Raw genomic sequence first — 27,316 nt, 5'->3', positions numbered from 1 at the left:
TCAAAGAACAAAGTCCCCTGAGCTGTCCCCCAGTGTTTATGTGCGTTTGTTTTGTCTCGGGGCACAGGTGCAGGCTGTTCTGCGAAGGCACTGGAACCAGTACAAGATCCAGTTTGAGCACAGCTTCAGCCACTCAGACGCCATGCGCACAGCCTCCTACACCGTGTCCACCATCAGCGACGTGCAGGGCTACGGCTACAGCCACGACTGCACCAGCGAGCACCTGAACGGCAAGGGCTACCATGACATGGACAGCATGGTGCTAAAGACTGAGAAGCTCTATGGCTGATGGGCTGCCCAAGCTGGCCTGTGCCCACAGGAATCCACAGCTGATTCAGTGACTTCGTGGCCAGAAGATGTTACCTGACTTGGGATATGTTATTCTCCTGAATGATGCAAACTAAACCAACACGTTTCTCATACGTGTGTGTGTGTGTATATATATGCACATACATGCATATATAGATATGTTTGTGTTTCTCTGTATCTATACAGTATGGACAGCTGTACATATATATCTATATATATGTGCATTTATATAAGGATACAAACTTTGCCTCTTCAGTTTCTACTGTGTAGACAAAGTTGGCAAATTTTTGTACAAAGGGAATCAATGAAGGATTTCTTATTTTCTTGAAAGTTTGTATAACAGTGTGCTGTGTTGAAGCCACTTCATTTGCCTATAGAATTTTAGAGTGTAAATACCATACTCTGTTGTCTTAATTCAACCTAAAATAGAACAAAGCAAAATGGTTTAAGTAGGTGCAATAATAACAAGAAGTTTTCCAGGTTCTTTTTTTGGTTCAGCATTTGTTTGGCTGTCAAAAAAGCCTGACAGGTAGTCTGAGATAACAGATTCAAAGACAGATACTGCTGTTTTGGTTAAAGAGATTGATGCTTTGGTTTGGCCAGTGGTTTTTTTTTTTTTGCCCCCACTCTTTTACATCAAGCACAGTGTTGCCACTTCCAGCATGAGTCTTGATGTACTTCTAATCTGCAATGTAATACCTTGCACCAAGATTTCAGCAATTTTATTTAAGCTATTTCAGGATTTTCAGAAGCGTCTCCTTCTCCTGAAGTGTATGGAAGTTTCTTCTGGATTTAACAAAGTCAAGATTGATGAGGCCTCACTGCCAGAGAGAAAAGGAGCAACCTGAGTCACTGTAAGTTCCTCCAGACACTCGTAGTACCTGCAGCTGGTGGAACTTCACTGTGTGCTTAAGGACTTTACTCAACTGGAGATCATGTACAGAATTTTTTGTAGCATTGTTCTGATTTTACTTTTAAGTATTTCCCTGGCCATATGCTTGATAACTTATTCCTATTCTTGGGGCAAAGTTTTGGTTAATTTTGTGGCTGGTTTTGGTGTTTGAGATAAGCATGCAAGACTGAACACAGTGCACATGATCTGCTACCTTTAAAGCCAGTGTGTGAGACTCGGACTAATCAAGCAAACTAATGTTAGTAATTCTCATTATTTGGAAAATCCAGTATAAACTTTTTATTATAAAGGTTCAAAACTTTATGGATTGAGAATTTCAATATTATTTTGGATTGGTTGATTCTGAATCTCTGTCTCAATTAGTTTGCTAAGATCAGTACTTTATATGTTGTTTCTTTGGTTCTGCTGGTGCATAAAGGTCACACTGAAAACTAGGAGGTTGTCAGGAAGGTCTTGAGAAAATGTGTCCTTATAGAAATTTATGTTTTTGTTAAATCTTTACCCTTTAAAGAAATAGTAGTTTTGCTAAGTGAAATGACAAAAATGCTCAAGAATGAGGGCATGAAACGAGGTGAGTTCACTGAAAATTACAAATGTAAGAAAAATTTTTATACCTTTCATTTGCAGATAAGTCTACTTGAAGTGGGGAAAAAACAAAATTAAAGTAGAAGAAAAAGTAGATGCTGGAACTCACAGACTGTTTTGCTAATGAACATAGGGCTGGTGCATGTAGGCAAGTCAAAAAAACTGGAAGACAGTTCTTTCTGAGACCACTTCAGTTTTAAATAATTTTGCGTACAGAATTATTGTGTACAAAACACCTTGACTTTGACATGTAAACATTTTTGTCAGTAGCTTTTCTCTAAGCTTCATTAGTGTCTAGGTAATTTGTTGTCATGGTGTTTATTACTTTGTGACTTCAAAAGGCTTTAAATGCTTTGTATTTAGAAAAAAAAAAACCATTAGGAGGATGTGGCAAGTTCATGCCACTTGAACCTTTCTATAGTTTTTTACAGTTCTTATGTCTGGAGTTTGAACATAGAAGGTCTTTTATTAATGATTTAGTTTCACAATATAGAATCTCAGCTAGGATGCACAAATAAAGATTTCTCTTCTTCTGCAATGCTGTCTGGTCAGTTGATTGGAATGATTTGAAGAATCTCTTGGATTGTGTATAGTGTGAGATCTGGCAATCAGCTGTCACAGTCTCTTAAATTGTAAGAATGACAGAAACAATGTCTGTTACAACATGACTAGAGGTTGCTTACAGCTCTGCTTGCTGATCTGTATAGTGTTACTTAAAATTTGTGCAATGTTCTGAAAATATCAGTGGTGCAGAAAATCCCTGCTCTGCTGCAGCAGCTTTACATTTGTGGGACCAGATCATCAGCTGCTATAAATCTGTCTTGAGTTCCCTTTGCAGAATCTACAGGTACCACTGAGACTCAAAGCCCAGACAGGTGTCTGTCCATTTTAGAGTGCTGTAAGTCCTTTATGGCATATTATTAGACTATTATTTCATGGTACCTGGTGGGCTGTTGTTGTAATTAACACAGAGATGTTGGTTTAGACTTTAATTAAGTTTCCTTCTCAGAGAGGCAGTTCAAATTTAACAGACTATAGATTTTGTCATTTAATACATATTTCTAATTGCTCTCTGTCCTCCATTAGAGAAACTTGTAATGGTAATTTAGGAGGGAAAATTGTTTTTAAACAGAAATTATCCTTCTTCTAGGTGGACAATCACAGCTTGCTTCTAGGCACACACACACAGACTTCCCCCCATCTTCACTTTGGAAATAAACATATCCAGCTGGATGTGCAAGAAAATCTTTGTGGCTGTGAAGGGTCACATGGTATAGCAGAGCTGTATTTCCCCTCTCCTGCTGAAGTTAGATAATCTGATTTCTAATTTGCATTGGAAAATACCAAATCCTTATTTTGTCTTCCTACCTCACCTTTTTTCAGTTCCTACATAGCTAAGAGCAGGGTCTGCTGCTTGAAATGTTTTTCTGTCACCATAAGTTAAAATCAAATCCTTATGCTAATTTCTCATGGCTCTCTTCTACTTTACAGAATGTTGTAGTCCATATCTGTATTCTCTGGGATGGAATTAAACTCTCTTTTGGTGGGGCTGTGAGATTCCTTTGAACATGCAGATCATTATTTGTTTATTACCTGTTATTATTTGCTGTTTCTTAATTTTTTTTTTATTTAGTGAGGATTTATTGTATCAATCTAAAGGGGCTACAGCAATAGTTTTCTTATATTTGTTATCTGTAACACCAGCATGTTATGATTCAATGAAAGAAAATGTCTATTTTTAATGCTACTGTCTTCAATTAATAAGTGGCTGCATTGCAGGGTCCCTCAGTTGGGTGTTTAACCTTGGCATTTATGTTATGCAGTTTTTCATGGTGGTGATCTACAAGAGTATTTGGCTGTAGAAATGCTGTAAAATGTACTCCTTTTGATGTCAAGAAATATTTGGGCTGGCAATCAGGCAACATCCACATATTGTACAATGTAAATAAGATTAATGGAAGCTATGGCATTGTATTTATTGCTTACACTAAGAACAAATGGAAAAAATGTGAAGTTATTTTTTTGGTTGTTCTTTATTTTCACCTTGTTTATATGAATCATGCATTTTAATTGCTGAGAGAAGTATTGTTTCTGATCAATAAAATGTTACTCCATTTATTCATCTCTCTTGTGCTGTAATACAACAAAGCTGATCTAAACTAGGCTTTCACAGATGTCTTAACTCTGTGTTAGTTAAATATTAACCCAGGGAGAAAGTAATTACATAGAGTTACTAACAATTATCCTGATTTTAAGTGTTTTTCAATAATTATATTTAATACTAGAGTGCTGAAGTTCTGGAGGAAGTTTGTACAGACAATATAAGATGACTGGACAAAAAATTATTTACTCAAAAGTTTCATATTCCTATTTCTTGTCTTCTGAATCCTGCTTTTAATAAAAAGTTATTAATACTTATGTTAAGCCAAAATGTCTGTTTCATCAGGAACTAACAGCAGAGACTAAATCAAGCATATCTATCATCTTCATTCCATCAGTCAAGGTGGAGGTAGATAAGCAAACCTGAGCTCGAATAAAAAACCCAAGCAATATTTAACCACATCAGAGGATCTTCAATGCTGGATGTTAATACTACTGTCTGCCTGTTACCCATAGCTAAAGTGTGCTAATATCCATCTAAAAAGTGACCTATCTCCTGCCTCTTCCTGACTCTTAAGCACAAGCCTTTACTTCCAGGTAGTTTTTTTGATCTTTAGTTCCTAGGACCAAGTGTCAGGCAGTGGAAATTGTTACAGACTCTATTCACACTAAGTTTTGTCTGTTCCTTCAGTTCTCTACCAATACCTGCTAATACTCCCACTTACTGATTCTCTGTATGTACAGAGTTAAAACTGTTATATTTAACAATCGTTCTATACTGTTACACAAGTAACTATAGAGAAGAAGTAAATCCAATCCCCCAAATCCAAAAGTTGCCGCTTACATTTTATTGTAACTCACGCCCAGCAGTAGAAGAGGGGCACAAATGATATCTACAGTAGCATTTTCCAATGCAGTGTATGTGCCCAAAGGCAATTAAACAGCAAAATGAAACACAGCATCCTAACATCCTCAGATAAGAGTAAACCGTGATCCTTACACTTTCTACGTAGTTTTGAAAGAGGAACTGTTCTTATAGCACAAGGAACCTCACAATGATTGAAACAAATTTACCAATATTCCATCAATATTGACACAGAATCCCATTCCACTCTCTGCAAGATAAAAAGATTACTGCCTTTGAAAATATTCCAATTACTCTAACAGTGCATCTTGCACATTCTTGTAATGGAAGTCACCTTTGAAAAGTTAAAGTTCTAAACCAAAGTTTTAGCTTTTGATAATGATCTGGCTCTAAACATCTATGGGGGAAGAAAATGCAAAATTCATTTTGAACTAGACCAAATCCATTCCAAAATGAGTGACTACAGAGGTGACAGACCTGTTTATAATTACAATTATCTATCAATCACCTACAGCTGCATCTCTCTAGCAGCTTTTAAACCATACTGCCTAAATGAACAATTCAGATTCATCCACATGGAGTTCAAGCTTCATTTGAGGCAAACATATGAGATTCTTTTTAGATTAAACTCAGTTTTATCACTGCCCCCTAAATTTTAAAGATATTTTCAATTACTGCTTCTTATGACTACTTCAAAGTTTTCTTCCCCTCAACAAGATTGACCACTCTAAATGAAAACTCTTACAAAGGAGAAACATCATATGATCATTGCTAACTCATATGAAACTTAATACATTGTTTTATGTGAATTTAACAAAATACAAATTGAAAACATATCAAAGTCTGTTTTCTGAAAAAGTTCTTACACACTATTGTTAATTCCTGATTTAAGATGAACAAGATTTCCTGGAAATTCATATTTCACAATTGGTATCGAACAAAAAATTGCCACAAAGGAGAAAGTGACCAGAGGTGCTGGGGTCCCTGGTGCTGTCTGGTGAACCCAAGTTTTAATGGTGGATGCAGGCAATCCAAACAGAGTTCTTCACTGTGAAGGAGCCAGGAGCATACCCTTCTATGTAGAGAACTGGTTTGGAGCCAGTGGGCCCATGGCCAGTGTTTGGGGCAGAGTTCAGCAATGAATCCCAAAGCTGTACATACATAATATATAGTCATAAACCATGCACAAATTATCAAAGCTAAAAATAGGCTTGAATACAAGTATTCATGTATTTGCTTAGTTCCTTACCTTGATATTTGCAAATGAAAGGTGCCGAATGTTTGCCTGTAGCAGAGAAAGTTCTTCCAATGGTCCTCCATGCATTGAACATGGATCACTGTCAAACTGGGTGTGTCTTTGACACAGTGAAGTCTATAGACAGCTGCTCCATATTGTGACAGTCCACTGTATGTCCAATAGCTTTGCATATAAATATTTAAGAAAATAAAATACTGAATTAGTAGGGAACAACAATATTTAGATGCTACAAAAAGTATATGGTACTAAACAGAAATAGCTTATCAGAGAGTTAACACAATAAACATGATAATAAAAGAAACATTGCTGGATATGATGGAATTAGAGCAAAGGGGACAAAAAGTAGAAGAAACTGTTCTGTGCCTATTTATTTTTTAAATGTGCTATAAAAAGTTTTCAAATGAGAGTATTGCTGCCTCTCAAACCACATATTTATAGACTTAGAGAAATTATGATGACTTTGTCCCTTAAGCTGTAGGCCTGAAACATCAGAGAAGAGCTAGGAACACAAACACTTAATCACATTTTCCTTAGCTAACCTTGAACAGGAGCCAAATACGTGCATTTAATAGAGCGCTCCAAAGTGCATTTGGCTGGGTTTCCTGGAGGGATCTGCAGGCTTATATTCCACAGGATAGTGTCCATACCCGACCTGTTTCTGTTACTCACAAGGACCTCCTATCCTGTGATGCCAAATGGACTCCAGGAGATGTCCTCAAGCACTGGCTCCTTCTGTCACATTTTGGGCAGATGATGACAGTAAGGGTTTCCTTATCCCAGGGTTTCCTTCCAGATTCTTCAGGCATTCAGCCATCAGGGACACTTCAGAATCTGCAACAAGAACCAAATTCACAGCAAGAGATCTCAGTCTGAGATGACTTGAGAATTCCTGAATTTCTCTTACTATTCCAGGGGTTACAGCACAGTGCAGTGACACTGCCTTGTTTTTCATATTCCCAACTCTCTTACAAAAAGCATCTCCATTTAACATAACTGTGATGCTCTTTATCCAGATGTTGCAATGGAGTTGCTACAAGAATTTGGAAAGTTAGAATATCAATGCCTTCAAAATCTTCATAGCAAATACCTGTGGTAAAACTAGTTAAATTTCAGGTAATTTCAAGGTATGGACTCTGAGTCAAACAATCCTTTCCAGTCAAAGTCTGTATTTGTTATGAGGTATAGAAATTGCTTCCCTTTCCTTTTGTTAGTGGAAGACCACAGTAGCTATTTTTCATATAAAGCTAATCACCTCTTATTTTTCCTCACATGGACTCACTTATAACAGTCAGGAGTGCTCTAAATAGCCTTCTCTAGCTGTAATTAAAAAGCTAATTAGAATGATCTGTAACTCATGTGTAAAAAATTCTTAGAGAAGAAGGTTGAATCAGGAAGCTTTCACAGAAAAAATGAAAATATTGAAAGCAAAAACAGAAACATGCTAGTAGCAAAACTCTGTAAATGTGTTTTTGTTGCAGACAACAACAGCACTACTTATAATTATGTTTTCATTATGTAATGGAAAAAGATTTTTTATCTTTTAAGCCATTTAAACTGGGTGGTTTTTAGAAATACAAGCACTTAAAGTGGTAAAATACACTTTTTATTTAAGTTTCAGGAAAATATTGAGTTTTACACCTTATTGTCTGTCCCACCACCTCAGATCTCAGAATTTCACCAGCACTGGCATGATTTTTTATTATTTCAAATAGAATCTGCTTCTCATTTTTTAGTATTCACCAAAGGCCAGGCCCCAGCAGTTATCTATGTTCTGCAAGATGCTTTCCTTTCCCCCACCTATCTCCAAAGGTCTTGGAAACAGGAGGTAATACTGCTCCAGCCTAGCATCTTTTCCCAGCTGTGCCAGGAGCACAGGAGCAGCACAGGAGGGCAGTCACCAGCACTCCCTGAGTTTCATGGCACAGGGATGAAGGAAGTGCAGCCTCAGAGTCTTTACCTCACCTATTTCCTAGGCAAAGTTGTTCTGGCACTGGGGAATAACCAGCACTGCTCCTTCCTGCAAGGAAGAATGCACAGAACTGTTTTCTGGCTGGATTCTCCTTGCTGAGCTGTGGAATCTCTGATCTTCTCCTCAATCACTCCTTGTTTATGCTTTTAGTGCTATGGAAACAACTGACAGGAGCAGGAATCCCCATCAGTTCCTGCATGCAGTGGTGGCTGCAAATTGAAAGCCAGACAAATCTAAGAATCCATCCTATTCCTAATGCAGCAGAAGGATAAAATAAATAAAGGATAGAATTACTAAACATACAGAGACAGCAGGAGCACTCTGTGAGCAAACAACACCAAGGTCATGGGTTCAATCGCTGGATAGACCATTCCCTTTGGAGTTGGACCAATGGTCCTTGTGGGTCCCTTCCAGCTCAGAATATTCTGAGATGATGACAAAAGACAATATTAATATGCAAAGTTTACAGAGCATACCAAAAAAAAAACCAAAAAAACCTAACAACCAAAAAAAAAACCCTCACACAAAGAACAAACAAAACCAAAAACAAACCAAAAAAACCCAAACCCCCCAAACAAACAAAGAACAAAAAAGGTTCAAGAATTCCAAAAACAGTCTCTCTTCTGTCCTTGCAAAATAATTTTACTTCAGAATAAAGAGAAATTGCATATCTATCTATTTGCAGACATTCCCCACTGATTTTCCAGACACAGACATGCTGATGAGAGGAAAAATAAAGAGGGGGCCTGGGGCTTCCTCCAGTAGCATCAGTGGGCACAGCCCATATGCTTAGCAGAAAGGAAGGGGTAGCAACTTCACACATCTCTTTTACCTTTCCCCTCCTTAATTTCCCCTCTTTTATGCACAGCATAATATCATCTGGCCGTATCTACAGTGATTCTACGTGATGAATTCCTGAGCCACCCAGCCCAGTTCCCAACAGTGAGTGCCAAGACAAAGAAATCATTCCTATTTCTGTTAAAGCAATATTTACTGTCCAAGGTATTTACTGCAGAATTAAATACTGTCTCCTTTGTCTAGACTAGATGGGAAAGTTCCCATAGGCTTAAGTGAAGCAGTTTGGGTAAGATGTCCAGGCCATCCTAACAATCTTGAAGTGAGCATGACTTTTTTAAAGGTTGAAAATACTTTCTTTTTTATAACGTCTCCCTTGGTTGCATCTGAAAGCAACAACATATAGAATGATTAGCCTAGTAATGGTTCCTTCTGAATTGTAACTACCTAAACTGTTGAGCATTAGCTTGGGTTTGGATTAAATACAGTTGGTTATGCACCATTAAATAAATAAAACTAAAGAAGCAAGTTTTCCCTGCTTGCTTCCACCTAATCCTTAAACTAGCATTATCATGTTCCCAAACCAGCAGCTTCTATGCAGTCTGCCCACGGAACACCTTTTTGGCATGTTCCATTCACCAACTTCTTAACAACCACTATGAAACCACAGATTTCAACTCATTTTGCATTTGACCAGCTGACTCTGTGCTCATTCTAACTCTCCTATATGGGCTCTGTGCCATCTTTATAAGTCCTACACATTTCTTTTACAGCACTTCTTTGAAGCAGCCTCTAAAAGTGCATTACCAGTTACAAGGCAGGAAAAACATCAGGTTTTAAAACTGGTGATAAGGGTGTGTCCTCTAATCAAGGGTAAGGTAGCTGTGCATTCTGATGGACAGGCTGTGTGTTTAGCAAGGTACACTTAGAGAATCGCGATTCTCTTCAAGTCACAAATAATTGGCATCTACTGGAAAATGTGAGTTATCACAAAGGGAGAGAATATGCTCTGAAGTTCATTAAAATATACAAAGAAAAAATCAAGTTAATGGTGCCTTCAGAAAACTGACACTGAAATTATTACCTTTTCCTGCCCTTTTGGGTTATGTTTTCAGGCCCATGATAAACTGACACATGTGATGTACTGAAACCACTATATGTACATCTGACTTCAGGGCACAACAGGAAAGAACAGAGGGGTACCTGGTAAAAATGGATTTTCTTCTTGCTAAGATTAGAGGGTTTTTGTCAGTGCTGCCTCATTGCAATCATCACCTGGGTACTGTAGTGAATCTCCTTTTCTAGACCCAGTGTGATTTTGACCAGTGCAGGTAAGGCATTGGCTTGATAGTTACAGGTCCAAGATTACACTTCCTTGCATAAGAGAGATGTTTCAGTTTAAAGGAGGATGGTGGCAGGTATTTCTCTATCATCATTTTCATACTCCATTTTTCAAACAATGCAGCTCAAGGGAGATACTAAAGATATGTGAAATATGATCCAGTATGTTCTTTTGAATGCAGAGAAAGGCCCAACAGACTTTTCCTCATGTGAAGTGTAAATAACTGTTTAAAAATTGAGAACATGCGATCCCCTCACTAACACATACATGGTGAGAGCAGCATGTTCCCATTTTAGTGATGACAGAAAGCACAATTCAGCAAAAAAAATTTTGCTTCTCCCCATTTTCTTTGAACTTGTCACTATATTTTTGCAAGCTCCCTTCCTCATCTGTAAATACTCAGCATGGTCATGTGGTAGGAAATTACAATATTTTAGCCTCTCCAGCTATGTGTCATTAAAATCATTGCACTCTGCTTTGCGGCTCAAAGTTAATTCATCTGCAGATGAGCCCGAGTGCCTCTGAAGGCTGCACTTCCGAGGAGCTGTGAGCCCAGACCTACCCAGCCTTGCAGAGGTGCACCTGCCCTGCCAGAGCTCCAGAGAGCTGTGGGCAGGGCCTGAACTCTCAGACAAAAATAGTCATGACAAGAGCCATTTTCACCTGTCAGTTCAGTGAAGGTCTCTGACCACCCAGCCACCCTGGAAGTAAACTTGTTCAGGGATCCTTCTTTAGCTGACACTGGGTTATTCTCTTCTTTCCTGTAAGCCATATGGGAACATCTGCAAGAGAAAAGCTCCTTGAGACCTTCAGCTCTCCTGTGAATTTGAACAGGATCAAACATATTCTGATCTTCTATTATTTAAATATTTAGTTTATTTAGCTATCTTGCCTCCTTCAAGTCTATCTTGGCTCTGTTCTAAGAGCCAAGATGCTCTTTTCAACAGCTAATATAATTTTTAGTGTTTTGGGTTTGTTCTTTTTTTTAAAATCTGTTGCGGTACCCATCAGCAAGTGCTCCCTTCATAAACAGGCAGTTTACCACAACAGCTATTCCAGACTAGCTATTCCAGAACATTGTGAACACTGTTCCTCCAGAATAAAAACAGGACTGTAGATTTTTTTACTTAAATTGCTTTATTTATGTTGGAAGAAAATATTTTAAACCGTGAAGTGTTTTTTCTGGAATATCTAATCTGGCAGATGTCCAAGCACAGTTGTCCCATCAGTAGTAAATGGGGAAGTAAAACAAAGCTCTCCAGCAGTCCTGGGCATATTTTAAATCTCTAAATCAGCATCTTCTAGTATTAGGTCCTTGTTTAATGATTTTGTGCTAAAAATTACTGGTTTTGTCCAGTTGCCACGTGACTCCATGTCTGGTATGGCCCACCATTCAGCAAAGAGTCACAAATATAATTTTTCTAGGCAAAGAAAAGTAAAGATATCTGGGCTAGTTGAAAGACTGAAAAGAAAAAAAAACCAAACCTGCTACAGAAAGCTTATATTTATAAGCCTTCAGGAACTGTGTCACTCAAAATCTGTGTGTGGGTGACTGTGTATTTTACAAATGCACAAAATCACAGATATTGCAACCAGTGCTTGCAAGAGCATTAAAGAAGGCTGGAAACTCCTCCAATTCCCCTGCAAGTTTGGCCTGAGTCCCATGTAACTCTTGTGTACTCAATATACTTCAGCATATCTGACCTCAGAATCCTCACCCCAGAGGAGCCTACTTGGAGACAAAGAAACACACCCATTCCTTTCTTGATTCAGGTTGCCTCATTCAGCACGATTTGCTGTAACAGCAGCTGAATGTGTTGACCAACAAGCTTCCAATCAGCCAAAAGCTCTAAGAAGTCAAATCAAAAGGGATGTGCCAGACTACCTTACCTGTGCAAGCTTCTGGCATATAAACCTTTCTTGTTTGCCACACTACATCCAAATGAGAGAAATGTATAAGAAGTCTGACAGAAATATGCCAGCCCTGCACTCTTTGGTGGAAATCACGCCCTTCATATGGGACAGGATATGGAATTGCTGTTCTTGGTTCCTTTGCTGTGGGGTCTCCATCAGAGGTGGTTTGTTAGTACATGGAAGAGCAGGTTCTAAATTGAATGGCAATAAAACAAATGTTACAGACAAAACTCCATTTCCACCACGCCAGAAGAAATACAGTAACTAAACTCTCCTCTAAGAAATCAATCAACTACTTCTTTTTATTAAGTTATTTACTGTAGTTTCCAAATATTGAGGAAATAGTGAAGGAAAAAATTGTTTACTTTTAGAACAACTTGAAGTTATTCATTAAAAAAATTTATTTTGCCAGAAAAATTTTCATTATTTTTAAGAGGATATGATATAATACAAAATCAAAGTACTTTACATATCAAAAATATGGAATATGAAAAGCAAAACCCTGAAATGCTAAAATTTGTCATATTCTTTTCTCTCTGGTCTTTTGTCACTAAGACCAATATACCTTGGGTTTATTTTTCCCTAACATTTTCCTTTTGTCAGCATACAACATCACTTCAAACACAGTAGATTAAATCTATTCTCGTCACCAACTGCTGGTGCAAATCCCAGTTTTTAAATCTCTGCCTTGCATTGTAGGTCTATCTCATAAACAACACAGTCCTATCTAGCACCCAGATCTGCTCTAAACACAAACTCCTACTTCCTACCAGCTGCCTTCTTCAGCTCCCAGAGCCAGCTTCCAAAGGCTCTGCCTGGAGCTGTTTTCTGAACTCCCTTCAAACACACACTATTTAAGCTTTATGAGCAACCTGGAACAGCAGTGTTGAATCAAATCTGAAGAGTTGTGCCTCAGTAGATCCTGTCACTGCCCACAGGGATGGGGCAGCCACAGCTTCTCTGGGTAACTTCTTCCTGTGCCTCACCACTCACATGGTAAAGAATTTCTTCCTAATATCTATTCTAAACCTGTCCTCTCTCAGTTTAAATACCCTTCAAGAGATAACAGCACACTGCCTTAGTACATTTAATATTATTTTGGATCTTCTTACCTTGAACAATAATCCTAGATTTTATAAAAATTCATGAATATAGGATTCATATTTGGGACAAAATAAGAAAGCTGTAGGGTTTTTTCATCGTTTCTTATGTCACTCAAAGCAAAGAGATGCTTTAGGCTTTGTCCTTTTAGCCAGAACATTCAAATCCTTAAAACATTCCAGGTTTATATTCAATTTGTGAATCATGCTTTATATCTAAAACACTCATCTGTCTACTCTTGGAAATGAGAGGAATTTGCCAAGATCATTTTTGCAATGGAATTTTTTTTCTTTTCAGACAGTTTCAAACAATGAGGCCTGTCCATGACTCCAGACTTTCTTTTTCCCAGCCCAACCCAATTAGATTACAAATATTTTTCTTCATCTGATCACAACAGCACTAAGATTTGTTCGTGTCTGTGATGCACAAGCTGCACGAGTCCAGTTTTGCTCACAGATGGACTGTGCCAGCATTCTTCTTGGAAAGGTCTCCACACAGCTGAAGTTTACCCCTGTTGTCCCAGTAACATAACCACTCAGCCTAGTCACCAGGAGCTCGGCCCAGCTCTCATCCCTTGCAGAGCAGCAGTGGCAGATTGCTGATTCATGTGGCTCTGTTAGCCAGAACCATCTCCATCAGGGCATCCTTTCAAGGGAATCCATACACACCGGCAGCTGAGGCAGCAGGACACTCACTGTGACCCACTTAGAAATCTGTGTGCTCACCTCGTCCCCAGATCCTCATGTTCAGTATCATCGATTACATTATCCTTTAGCTACGGACTGACATTCCTGTTTCTTTCCAATGTTGCCCTGAGCCTCTGTGATGATCTGTTTCCTCTTTTAGGTTCCTAAACAAATCCCTACTCTCTCATGGTGCTGAACATGGCATGTATCTGAAGCGCTGAGAAGTTGGCAAATCATAGCCTGCTGCAAGAGAGAGTCCAAAACACGAGTTTGTATTCTGCCTGTTTCTTTAAGTTGGTACAGAAATACACCAACTGTTGGAAAGATACCTGACAGCATCTTTCAAATCACATTTTTAAAGAAGTGAAAATGTTCCTTTTCTTACTTATTTTATTACTTTGAGTCCATTCGTACAACACAGCCCTTTGGATGAATTTTTCTCTCCTATAGCTAAGTGCCCATTCTCATTTCTCTGTATTTCTCCCCAGAATGATAAATGTCCAGCTGTGGACACCAGAGTTCCAGGCTCTGCCTACAGCTTTCTTCATGTTACCTGCAGCATGGCTACTTAACAGATCTTGCTGGCCCATTGCTGAGCACACAAGAAAAGCACATTGGAGAGGTTATGTATTCTTAGCCACAAAAACCACTAGAGGGTCCCTCTACTATAAGTTGATATTAAAAAAAAATAAGTTCTTTGCAACTCCCACAATACATATGGTGAGCTTAGGTAAGGTAGTTGCATGTTGAAGCCATGCATAACAGTTAAAGCAGAGTGATGATGTCTTGTCTACCAAAATGAAAATACAGCTAAATTTGATACTGTCTTTTCCAACCCAAAGTATGGGTAGTTATTTTTTGTGAATTTATGTGTGTGAAATACAGTAAAAACCAGCAAAAAAAATTACCCGTACACATCTGAAGTTTTCTCCAAAGCTAGATTTTCTCTTGGGAATGATACTTCTGTTGCCTGTAATGCAATGTTGTGAGTTTACTCTTATGTTAATTTTTTTCCTTCTCACTGACAGCAAGAGAGTGTGAACTCTGACCAATAACTGTGAAATGCTCTGAACACTCTCCAGTTCTTATCATTAGTTTCAGTTTCTTAAAATGTATTAACAATAATATTCAGAGGACCCATTACAATTTCAGCAATCCAAATTCAGTTTTTCACAATGAGCAGGAGCTGCCCTGGGGGCAGTATGGTTTCCAAGTTGGAGATTTTCTAATTGCTTGTCTCAAGATGATCAGGAACAAAGAGTACAAGGCCCAGAGGCTGGAGAAATTTCCTCCAAACAGATAACTGAGCTGTTTCTTCTGGAAATGGTATCACTGCCGACAAGGCAATGATATCTTTTAGGTGGTGTTAGAATTTTTCATTCTCCTCCTCCCACCCCCCATGACAGATAAATCTTCTGGGGTGAATCACACTGTGTGTAACATAATGAGTTATCAAAGACAAGAAGCTGCAAATAAATGCTTTTCTTACATTAAGTTCATATGCATTTTTTTGGAAGGGTTAGAAAAGGAGTGCTTGATAATTGAATTACTGTGCTTCCTTACTGAAGTCACTTCCTGATAAGCAGCCAAACTAATTGGCTAAAATAAATGAGAGAGCTTGAATAACCCAGTCATGGCCGGTCACAACTGGTGCAGTATTATACTAAGACAACCTGTGTTATTTACTTCTAAACAATATGTACCAGCCCAATAAAACCATTATTAATTTCTTGTAGCATTCATATTTCTACATTCAAAAAGGTAAAGCCATTTACAAGAAACCACTGTCAAAGATTTTAACACTATCTTCAACCTCAACCTTTGTTTTTATTGTCTTTCCCAAAATCAAGTGCTCACATGAGCAGGTTTTACACTGTATTCTCATAAAATATGTTTTAAACCACATGTACATATAAGAAAACTCCAATAAACACCAACTTTCATCTGAAACTCACAATGAAATACATGTAAGATTATTCCCATAGAAATGAGAGGTTTATGTTACGCTATCTACAGACTATAAGGCTAAATAGTACTGAATATATTTGCAGAACTTTTTAATACCTTAAATCAAGAGAACATGCAAACTCCAAATATCTCAAAAAGCTTTTCTGAAAGTTCTATTAAAGCCATTCCTGCTGTGTTATGGGAAGTAGTTCCAATCCTCAATGCAGTTCTTTCATATTCTGCCGCCACGTCAATGACCCTTTGTAGTCAATGCTTTGTCTTCTACAAGAAACCAAGCCAGAGAAAGTAGCTTTCTTTTTTCCACTTTTCTAGTAACTACTTTTTCAATGTTATGACCTTAATTCAGAACATTTGGTTACATTTTAAAAATGCTCATTTAATTTAGAGCAATAAGCTTGAAAACTTTCTCAAAAGTTCTGCTGACTATAAATCGTTCTGTTTCTGCCTATTAGAGTGCTTAGCTACACCACTGATAATTAATCTGATGCTTAAAAGTTATCAATCCTTTACTGGGGGCACCCTTACATTAACAACTTCTGTGCTACTGGAGTTTATGAACTCTTGAGTTCATAAAGTAATAAGATTTACAAATATTCTTTACCAAACCTCCCACTCTCTTGGCCCTCTCATGCTGAAAACAGACCTAATGGTCTTTCTGGGCTTACCTCAGTCACTTTGGCACAAAGTCTGAGCTTGGTTACACAAATTAAACTTCTTTAAACTTACCTTTGTTTAACAAATGACCAGACTTTGTAAAGAAGTTCTTGAAGAGGGTATCCACATGAGCACAATGCTCCACAGAGGGGCTGCAACAGCAGCGTGTTTGAGACAGTACAGCAGCATGTTGGTGCTCAACATATTTCATTCTCATTTCAATCTACAATGTTGGAAATCCTCACAGTGTAAATGTAGGGCTTTGTTAATGAGAATACAAACATTAGAGGGGCCTGTCCTCTGCATCAGGCACAGCAATCAGGCTGCAGGGAAAACAACTAGGGGGCATTGGTCACCAAAGCCCCCAAATGATCGTGACTCAAGAGTTTTTTACAAATTATTCCCTACTAAACAAGTGTTTTCCTGAGCTGAAAAACTGATACTCATGAAGGGGCTGGTTTCACCAGCATAAAAAATTTTAGGCACAAAACAATTTTAAAACCTAAAACATTCATGCTATTTGGTATAGCAGTCCTGATGTCAAACTGTACATGGAAACAAACACAGGCACTGAGACTGGTACTGGAAACTGAACTATGAAAGAGGCAGCAGTTTATCAAGTTTGTTAAGCCTTATCTTAAAATAGCACTTACTTTTGGTGATTACTTTGAAAGATGGAAAAGCTGTTTCCAGCTTCTTCATGGGCTGTATACTGGACCTGACCAGCTCTGTACTGGAAGCAGGAGGCTTTGGATGTAGAAGTATCTCTGCCTTTAGCACTAATTTCAGATCATCCCCAGCTGACTTGTACTGGCTGTGTCTCAGAGGGTATGGTGAAACCCTGTGGGCAGTTTGTAATGGTTGGGGGAATGCTGTCAATGGAGTTTGAGAGCGAGGATGACCCTGTTAGGATGCTGCTAATTCAGAGAACATAAGGGAATGAACAATCCCACCAATAGATTTAATGTATGAACCTCTGCAGAAAGTATTTCCTCCCTAACCACATGTGAAGTGTTAGTGATTTCACTGTGTAGGAAACCGTGGGATATTGCCAGTTATGAAACAGGTTATAAGAAAATCTAGCAATGAATACCAACATCATGCATTAATGGCAGTCAAGGTGTACAGGGAATTCTAAACCACCAAAAGTTAAAATATTCTGAAAGCAAGTTCATGCTTTAAAGTAGATGAGCACTTAACATCACTGCACAGAAAAGTGATTACTCTTAAATACATTACCTTCTCATCTAAATTTTAGACCACTCTAAGACATCTTCAAAAACCCTATGAATTTATTTTATTAAGACTTCAAAGTAGATTTTAACATATAGAAAGTACAGATTCTTTATGGCAAATTTTAAATGATTTTTCCATCCAGTTGAAAGTACAGGGTGCAAATTTCTGTTTATAGAATGCAATTTGATCTATGACATCATTAATAGTCTAATGACCACTCTGTCACACTGTGTACTGTGACTAAGAAAAAGGAACCATCCCAAAAATATACAAACATCCAGTGGCAACTTTCAAAATTACCCCTTCATGTTGTATCTGAATTACTCTGAGACCATTTTGATAAATATTATACACATATGTCTGAGTGAAACCATAACTGCAAGGTAATACTGTGAAATAGGTAATAATTACTATTTCTTCTATTTTCTCCTCTTTCCTTTACCCTCTTTCTTCCTAGGGCAAAAGTTCACAAACGCAGGACTGTCCCATCTGTTTGCAAGATGACTGTTACCACTTACGCTCTCAGCAACTTCAGTTTACAAATATTTGGCTGCAGTAGAGATGATGTGCTTTTCATTGTTCCATTTTTTTTTCACCCAGACTGAACTCTCACACAAAACTCCACCTTAACACTGATAATTTGTGCTTAAATAAGTAGATTATTATTTAATATAATGATTTATTTTTATTCTGCAACGCTCGAAACTCCACGAAGGATCAGGACTAACTGCTGTAGCAATCTGGAGAGGCACTGCCGCTACACTGAAGGGTTTACATTTTTAACAGAAAGCAAACTTCCCCCAGACACCAGCCCCTCTAAAAAAAAAACACCAAAAAAGAAAAAAACAAAACAAAAACAAAAAAAACCAAACCAACACCAAAAAACCCAAGCAAATGGAAAAATACTGTCTGAAAAATTCTACCCGATAATAATAGAATTCGTTTTTGTTACTCTAGTCAAGCTAATAGTAATTAATTGATACCCTGCCTTTGGGGAAAAGCCTGTAGGTATGTAGCCAAATGCTCTGAATACCAGGGTAATTTGAGAGGTTAGAAAGAAAGGAGGAAGATCCTGTCTGCCTGATGGGCACAGCAACACTTGTTACCAGCAACACTGTGCCCCCTGGAGCCAGGGTGACCATGGCAGGCAGAGCAATCTGTATGTGGGTTTGTGCAGCCGGCGCCTCGCAGAGACTTTGAGCCCCACAGTAGCACTAAGCAACAGCACCAAATGCTGGGGAGATGCTCCAACTAGAGAGTGACAAAAGACTGTACTCAGTGAGGATGCTCAACACTCGACGACTGCATTTCATGATAGAACATGCCAACATGAGGATCTATAAGAGCATAAATTACACATTTCTTTCACAGTTAGTGGAAACATCATTTGGGGCAGAAATTATCACAGTGTGTATAAACATCAGGATATGAAACACACCAAAATATCATCTTTGGTGTAGAATGTCAGTGCAAAAATCGGTTGCTATGGAATGTTCAGGCAAGTGTCTTTAAAAGGTTTGTATCAACAAAAAGGTACTGATCAGGGGATCTCACCAACTGACATGTGAAAGGCCAGAGTTAGTGCCTTTACATTAACCCTGTTATATTTACATGGGAATTCCAAAGGATTTGATTCTAAACAGAGGTAGTGCTCAATATGTCGTGAGACCCAAAATAGCATGAACTATTTCTGTCAAAGAATGACCAAAAATGTACACATAACTCTGAGCATCGTTTGAAAACTAAGTCCCTTGCTGTAACATTGTGGATGAACCTACTGAACATTCACAGGCTCTTAGTGACTGTGGAAAACTCACCAAGTTATCCCATGGGAAAGCAGGGGTTTACATGCCATATAAAGCTCTTAGCCCATATTTTGACAAGAGGCAGTAGAGTTTGCTAGATGGACTTTTTAGCAACTGAATCCCAGATTTTTAAACACCAAGTACTTATGTGAATTTTTCCCAAGACTCAAGTCTAACTGAACAAGTCAAGGTGAATTTTCATTTGCTATGCTACTTAAACAGGAAAATGTAATTTTATGTGATCAAGACCGATCTTCCATCATCTGGCAATTCCCAAGTCTTTCTTCAGAATTCATTTAGAAATATGCTTGATGTCAAATACTAAACCAACTGGAAGCCAGCTGCAGACAAAAATGGAAGCCAGGAATGCTGCAAAAAAACCCATGGTTTCTAAACTCCAATTTCACCACTTGCTTTCACAAAAGAATTGTTATATTAAAAATATGCACTCCTCAAATATTGCAATTTAACTTTGGGACTCATTTATCTTTGTCAAAAGTATTTTTATTTTGTCCAAACTTTGCCTGTTTGCTGAAGAAGAAATTTGCAAGGCTTCAAGATTTTTTCCAGGAATGAGATGATACTTATGTTTTTGGAAATTCAAAACTGTCCAACATAGAATTCTGAGGAAAAAATATTTTCTCTGATTCTCCTGAGCATTTATTAAGCAATGAATTCCACAGATCAATTTTTTTTTTCTGATAACAATCAAAGAAGAATTTATAATCTTAGTTGTTCCAATTAATAAAAAAGGGCAAGAAGAACAGAGGTACAACAAAAGGAATACAGCATCTCATGCACTGTTACCAAGGCATGTAATCCATTAATATGTGTGTTAATTCATTGTTTAAGTAGTTACTAGAGATGTGGGGAGAATAGGACTCAGGTGAGTAATCTGAGTTTTGGAGTAGCTGATGAAAGTGGCATCAAATGCTGCAAGAAAAGAGGAGGCTTGTTTAGAAAAACCTCCAGTGGCTAAAAAGAGATTTTTGATGGTTGGGCAGGAGTTGTGCTCTCAAATACACCCAAAAAAAAGTACACTGGGTTGTTTGTTGCTGTTTATGTTACCCATTGTCAGACATACTGGCACACCAGAATGAGAACATTGCTAACAATATTATCTCAAAAAATCCGAGCATTAATCACTATGGTTTTGAATTATGAGCACAATGATTTCCTCTGAATCATTCATCAAAAAGACTGGGAATTCTACGAAGAAGCAAAATTATATTAGTTCAAGTTCTGTAATTTTTCATCTTTCCTAAATAAGTATATATAAATAATATTCCTTTTATTTTTCCATATTATGAGATCATTTCCAATGCTTAACATAACTTGGCAGTTCTACAAATATTTTTCAGTTTTCTTAACATTTCCTTTTTTTACTTATTCCATGCATTAGGTTTTTGAACAGAGGTTTCCCAGCAAATTAGTAAAAGCTACCAGAGTCCTTTAAAGGGAAGTCACACACAGTGAAGCTGGAGGGCTCAACTTCGTAACCCTTTATTGAGAACATCCTTAAAATAATTAATCCTATTGACTCCAGCAACAAAACTTTGCTCAGGTGATAGCTCAATAGTGTGGAGAAGATTTTAAAAAATGGGAGCAAAATGCTGAGGATCAAAAAAATGTGAACTACTAGCAGTAATGAAAACAATAAAAGGTGAAATACAACCAAATTTAGGCTCATCAATTTTTTTATATACAGTTGTTACACTTGTATGTTTATGAAACAATGCCAACACATGCAGCAAAACTGGTTTTTTTAAAGATAAAAATGTACTAATTTACTTAAATTCTTCATTTCTTACTCCTTAATTTAAAATTCATTTAAGTTTTTAAACTTTTTCTGTACAATCCTGATATTTACAGCAACTATTGCTACAGATTAATAATAAAACTTTGGTAAAGCAACTCAGAGACAAATGCTTCACTCTAATGAAATCTCTGTCTCTGATCACAGATGACCAACTTCTTTAGCAACTACTCCCTGCTTCGTTCTGCTATAATCTACAGTACCTTGCTTAAGTCTCAAGTTATTTTCTACTTGTAGGAACACAAATCCTTGAGTAGGTGGAAATTTTGCCTATTGAAACTGTTTCACTTTGCAAAAAGGATTAAAAGAGTTTCCATAAATGCATGAACATGCCTATTTCTTCATGGAACAGAGAGAAAATCCTAACTGCCTAATAACTATGTTGTAAGCTGACCTGTCTATTTAGTCAATACACTTCACCTTTCTGCTCAGTGCAAGATGTTTTGAGAGTGACAAGAGTTCAGGGTGTCAGCTGTCCAAAGAGCTAAAACTCACTGGTTGGGCTTTGATTTACAAAATTAAAACCAGGAGTGCTTGGAAGTCAGGACATAGTTTTTGGAAATCATGAAAAGCTTTAGAGCTGGTTTAGGTCACTTCAGCTCTACTTCAGTTACCTGATTTACATAAAATTAAGAATATAATCATAAAAGATGTGGTAAAAACATCAACATATTGCAATTCAATCCTTTTCTCTATGAGAGCATTTACCTGTCTGTTGTGATTTCTTCAGTTCTTTACTTCTACAGCAGCAGCTCAACGTCCCACTGCATGAGTTGTGTATATCCAGAAGACTTTTCAAATAATCTCCAAGAAAAGGTAAAATTATAAAATTATTGCAAAATTTATAGGAATTTATATGCTGCTGAAAACAAGAGAATTGTTTAAAAAAAAAAGAAGAATGAAAAAAAAAACTTCACAGGTGACTCCTTCTGCTCATGTTAGGTAGCAATATGTATATATGAGAGATTAATCTAACTTGGAGCAGCACATTTGAACCCTGAAGTTTTGATCCCCACTGCCATAAATATAATACTTTAAGAAATCCTTTACTCATTTTTACCATTATCATGGTTGTATTAATCAACATAAGTTTTTAGTGAATAATCCTAAACAATGAAAACACCTATTCTTGAATAACAGAGAAGATATCTTTGAGGAGGAGCTGATGGAACAGGGGAGAAATTGAACACAAGCAACTTCATCAAAATTCAACTACTGCAAATAGATTCCTACTGTGGTCTGATTTCTACACAAGGAGCATGCAGAGGGAGGGCTCCTAACTGGCAGCTCTCTGGATAAAACCACAGAGAGTGGTTTTCAAAATAGTCTTTACATCTGTTTTTCAAAGAGGTATCCCCACATCTTCCCTCTTCAGTACATGAGGACAAACCAGCCAGCACATCAAGGACTCGGCTTTAACAACCTGATTGTCTTCTCCATCCTGTTACCTGGTTCAGAACCTTGTTCCACATCTCCTTTTTCCATTGGTTCAACATTGGTTCAAGTTTCTAACTAAGCACTGACTGAAATTCAGACAGGATGACTTCTCCTCTCTCAGTGCCAGCCAACACCATGAGGGATGGACAGAAATACGTTTAAAGTAGATTGTTGCATTGCAGTAACATTAAACAGCACAGAAAAATCTCTCTTCTATTCCCTATCCTCATGGTGTAAGAACACCTTTAGAGACATATTTAAATGGTGAAAGTTGTACCCACCTGCAATATGCACACACAATGATCAGTCAGCAGTGCTTGGCTGAGAGCAGCTGATGAACCACGTTCATAAAGAAAGAAACCAAACATTCACAAAGAGATTTAGGTATAGGTGGCAGGGATAAGAGCTTCCCTACATATCTTAGTATGTTAAAACATGACTTTACTATCCATAGGCTTGTTACACTTGGATATTAAACTAACGACATTAAGCCCTTTTTCAATGTTATCTTTTTTGATTTGGGATTTTTTCTTAGACACAAAGAACTATGCAATTAGGAATGTAGTTCCAGTACAATATTAAATTTTTAATTACTTGTGTTAGACAAATACGGTCATACAAAGCCAGGCTAGAAGCCAGATTTGCTGAAATTCAGTTATTTTCCATCCCACAATATTTAAATTGAACTCTTTTTCCTGGCTTATTACAAAAACAAACTACAGAAGTATGGGGCGTTTTCTTGTTTTAAAACCAAAGAAATTCCAGAGTTGTTCTAATTTTAAACATTTTTCAAGAGGTCACTACATAGTTGATTTTGATGCACAGAAGTAGAAATCCATTATCAGATGTTACAGGTTCACATCACTTATTGTAAGGCCTCCTTCTGCTGAAATATTTCAAAATGAGGAATTCAATCATTTCTCTACAAGATTGACATAAAATGCCACAAAGCCAAAGCCAGCTAAATTCAGCTTCCATACTGATAGTTCTACTCTTAGTTCATAATGCTTTGGAGCAAACTCCAGTAAGGAAGCAGACAGGTTTTATGGTTTCATACTGGAGCCTCTGAACTTCCCTACGTCTAAAACTTTACAGAAAAATATTTCAATATGAGTTGCTTTACAATGCTGGGTCACTCTCATCTATCTGCTAAAATGGAAATTAGAGGCAACTGACAGCAAATTCAGGATTGAATCCAGGGAAAACTACCCAAATGAATGAGAAGAGAGAGGTAACCCTCTGCACAAAGCTGTTTCAGATGGCAGGTATCCTAGCAACAAACATGGAAAGTTCCTGAATTCACCAGCAGAAGGAATTTTTCTCCTTGGCTATAATGTCTTTGAAATGATGTATTATCTGCATTCATCTTGTAGTCTCCCCAGTGTTCTTCCCAGTGAATTACTGTGGTTCCCCAATTTATTGCTCCACACCTTTGCTATGCTTAGTGCTGTGCAAGGACAAAACAAAAGGAGAGCTCCTGACCCAAAAACTTTAATGACCATGCAGATGGAGCCTCTGCTGGAAGACAGTAGGCCTTAGGAAAATTAATTTACTGTCCTTCAAACCCACGGTCACTTTCCTCCTTTAAAGAGAAGTGAACACTTCCCTTTTCTTCCCCTATCCCCTCCCCAGTGCTGTTAAATGCATCACTGAAAATTCATATCTGTCCTGAATTTAAGGATTTATAGTTCTGCTACTTCATGGGGAATAACCATAGAGCCTGCTTCTAAATTAAGAACTTCTTCAATTATCTTATTGCTAGCTGCATGTTAGTAGCATTTAAATTAATGAGAAGAGCATTCATTAAAGATAGCTTAGGGACATGTCTGGGAATACGTAATGTGCAAGCTCCAGCTTTTGTCACAGTTAGTGTACTAAGTATAAAAACTACTAAGTAGTTTCACTTTAACCCCCATTTCTACAGATTGTACAGTTCACCCTTCTATACACTTTCTATGGAGTTAAGTAACATATTTCTTTTCTTTTGTGAGTTCTAGTTTGTCCTAAATATTGATTAGATTAATTTTCAGTAATTTTCTTTTACCAAGTTTCGCATTTTTAGGCTAAACTCTACCCAGTTCAGCCTCCAGCAGGGCTGGGATTCTAATTCACAAATGAAGAATGTATTTTATAGAGGTAAGCTGTAAGAACATTTCTTTAAGGACATGTACTACTATATCAGCATGGTTGGTTTTAAAAGAGGCATTTTCTGCAGTACACACTAGATAATAGTAAGCCCAAAAAATAGACTTTTTCATATATATATTTTAAACCATTTTAGGGGCAACAGATTTATTTTTGGTCCTTCAGACTTAGACCATGTTTTTCAGCATTAAATGTTAACAAGGGCTGCTTAGAAAGAAGAGAAATCCTATGCAGCACTTTCTGGTGCTCATTCCCTGAAAGATAAACACCAGTGTCTTCAGACATGATACAGTCACTTTGATTAGGAAGGAGTATCATTATAGCAGTGACACATTGATCCTACAAATAATTTCTAATTAGTGATTTACACTATAGATTCTTTTAGAAAACACCATCATGGTGATAAAAGACAATTCACTATATACATCAAATCCAGGCTGTTAAACAGGTAGCCCTCACTTATTTCTCAAGGAGGAGAGAAAGGCAATCTGTTTAGTGCTCTGCCTGGGGAGTCAGGCAGTCTGGATTCTGTTCCCAGCTCAGATCTAAACCATTAATCAGGCCACATCATTGCTCTGTTCTTCATCCTACATTCTTAAATGAGATAATAACATTTCTCATATTACTTGGTCCCTTCCAAGTATAAGTTCTCCATGACAGAAGCCCATTCTTACTATATATGTCTAACTCCCCTGTACCTTGGATTTTGTTTCTAAATGATTCCTTATTTTACTAATAACAATGGAATTCATTGCGGTATTAATTTTTAAGACTGAAACCTGCAATAAAGTCCCTAAAGCTGCCTAAATAAGAAAGAAGTAAAGACCCATAAAAAAGGCAGGCAAAGAAAAAAGAGAGAATTCAAAATTAGAGGAAAATTACCCTTTCATCAGCAAAATTAATCACTCTCTGTTGCAACTTGGCAGTCAAAAGTACCAAAGAGAAGGGCAGTAAATCAGTGTAAAATGCTCTTCAGAACAGTGAGGAAACAGATTTACTTTCAAAACTCAAAATGTTTAAATAAATTTCTTTTTTTTTTCTTTTTCTGCACCTGCTTACCCTTTGGTTCTTTAGTTGTTTTTTCCTATTCTGCAGTGAGTTTTGCTTTTGCTAACAATAGCCCTCATTCAGGCCCTTTTTCTTATCCTTTCATGGTTACACATATTACAAACACAAAGTTGTATTCACTCAAGAACACATTCTCAGAATTGTCTTCATCATCTGGTTTTCTTCAGAGCATGTCTACTTTTACTTCATGTGAACCCTAGTAAGGCCTTCCTGTCTACACTGAGAACCTGTAAAGAGTTGTGGACCCGTCAGGATACATAGGAATCCTAATCCTGCTTGCTGTTAATACATTTCTGTTATGAATCCTGTCAGTAGCATCAAGAAACATCAGACTGAGCAGTCAAAAAATACTGGTGGGCTAACACTCCCAGTGGGAAATCTCATTAAAATTAGTGGAAGTTCCAATTAACATATTGCATTAAACCCTTGTTTAGGGGATTAGTAGAGGTGTATACATCAGCTCTTTTAACAACTGACACTGTTCACAACAAAGCCAAAGCAGTAGAGTGGCATCTGATCTGTATTCTGAGCCAGATATTCCCATTAAGGATTAGCCCTGCAAGGCTTCAGCACAAAGCCACTCACACGGATTATGGCTTTCAGGGAGGAGGAAGGCTCATATTGGTCCCTCTGTGCTGACAGAATATTCACTCAGTTTCTCAGACTGCACAAGCACGTAGGCAAGAGTTTTCCTTTTGATGAAAATAGGGTCAGTTCACATTCACAGCTGGGACTCTCAGGTTGCAGTTGGACTGACTTCAGCATACACTTTACTGCTTGCTCTGCTGTCCTACTGACCCAGCAGCTTTCTTATCTGCAGCTCTGAGACTGAACAAGGTTCCTGCCTCACAGGGCACAAGCTTCCTGTCATTAGAGACTACAGCTTGGAAGAGGGAAGATTTAACTTTTGTCCTCTCATGCCAATTTAAGTACTGCCATGTATAAAACATCAAATACAAATCAAGGTGAGATCAGCACTTAAAATGGCAAGATACAGCCCAGTGCAGGAACAAGTGAACTGGCCTGCTAGAAACTGCTTTTAAATATAAGCACAACAAATTTTCTTTGTCCACTATCAAACCAGGAGAAGGAGTTTTTTGTCTACAAAGCAGTGTTTCCTAACAGGATACTGTGTTTATCCCTTATTAACCCTGCCTTTCCCTGGGATTTGCAGTTACAGCTTACTATGTAGTGTGTGTCCCACACTGTGAAAATTCAATGAGAAAGGAAAAAATGACAAAAGCTAAAAACAGCCACAAATCCAAAAATGATTGTTGCATAAAAGTTGCTGAAGTTTGTTTTCTGTAGTAATAAAATCATTAGATCCTCTTCTAAAACTTAGAATACAAA

The 27,316-nt window shown here is 37.6% G+C and overlaps 1 protein-coding gene and 1 long non-coding RNA gene across 9 annotated transcripts in view; one reads left to right on the top strand and one right to left on the bottom strand.

The window, feature by feature from the left end:
* Positions 1 to 4,225, top strand: part of CALCRL (calcitonin receptor like receptor) — a 63,939-nt gene extending 59,714 nt beyond the window's left edge. For all 3 annotated transcript variants that reach the window (XM_069021920.1, XM_069021921.1, XM_069021923.1), the window contains exon 13: positions 68 to 4,225. In XM_069021920.1, coding sequence (XP_068878021.1) covers positions 68 to 289 — 222 coding nt within the window. In that variant the 3' untranslated portion in view covers positions 290 to 4,225. The remainder of the gene's footprint in view (positions 1 to 67) is intronic.
* Positions 4,226 to 4,316: 91 nt separating this feature from the next.
* The window catches only part of LOC138113529 (uncharacterized), a 114,408-nt gene continuing 91,408 nt past the window's right edge, over positions 4,317 to 27,316 (bottom strand). For 3 of the 6 annotated variants that reach the window (XR_011152205.1, XR_011152208.1, XR_011152209.1), the window contains 7 exons: positions 23,035 to 23,084; positions 22,025 to 22,120; positions 12,027 to 12,241; positions 10,800 to 10,918; positions 6,700 to 6,861; positions 6,022 to 6,192; positions 4,317 to 5,923 (listed from right to left, as the gene is read on the bottom strand). This is a non-coding gene — a long non-coding RNA (uncharacterized lncRNA). Of the gene's footprint in view, positions 5,924 to 6,021; positions 6,193 to 6,699; positions 6,862 to 10,799; positions 10,919 to 12,026; positions 12,242 to 14,745; positions 14,808 to 22,024; positions 22,121 to 23,034; positions 23,085 to 27,316 lie in introns of all 6 variants that reach the window. The other 3 variants (XR_011152206.1, XR_011152207.1, XR_011152210.1) reach the window with 3 other exon arrangements.

The sequence above is a fragment of the Aphelocoma coerulescens genome, chromosome 7 (assembly GCF_041296385.1).
Source record: "Aphelocoma coerulescens isolate FSJ_1873_10779 chromosome 7, UR_Acoe_1.0, whole genome shotgun sequence".
Classification (NCBI taxonomy): Eukaryota; Metazoa; Chordata; class Aves; order Passeriformes; family Corvidae; genus Aphelocoma; species Aphelocoma coerulescens.
The sequence above is the reverse complement of the archived record's forward strand: the minus strand, read 5'-3'. Positions and strand labels throughout refer to the sequence as shown.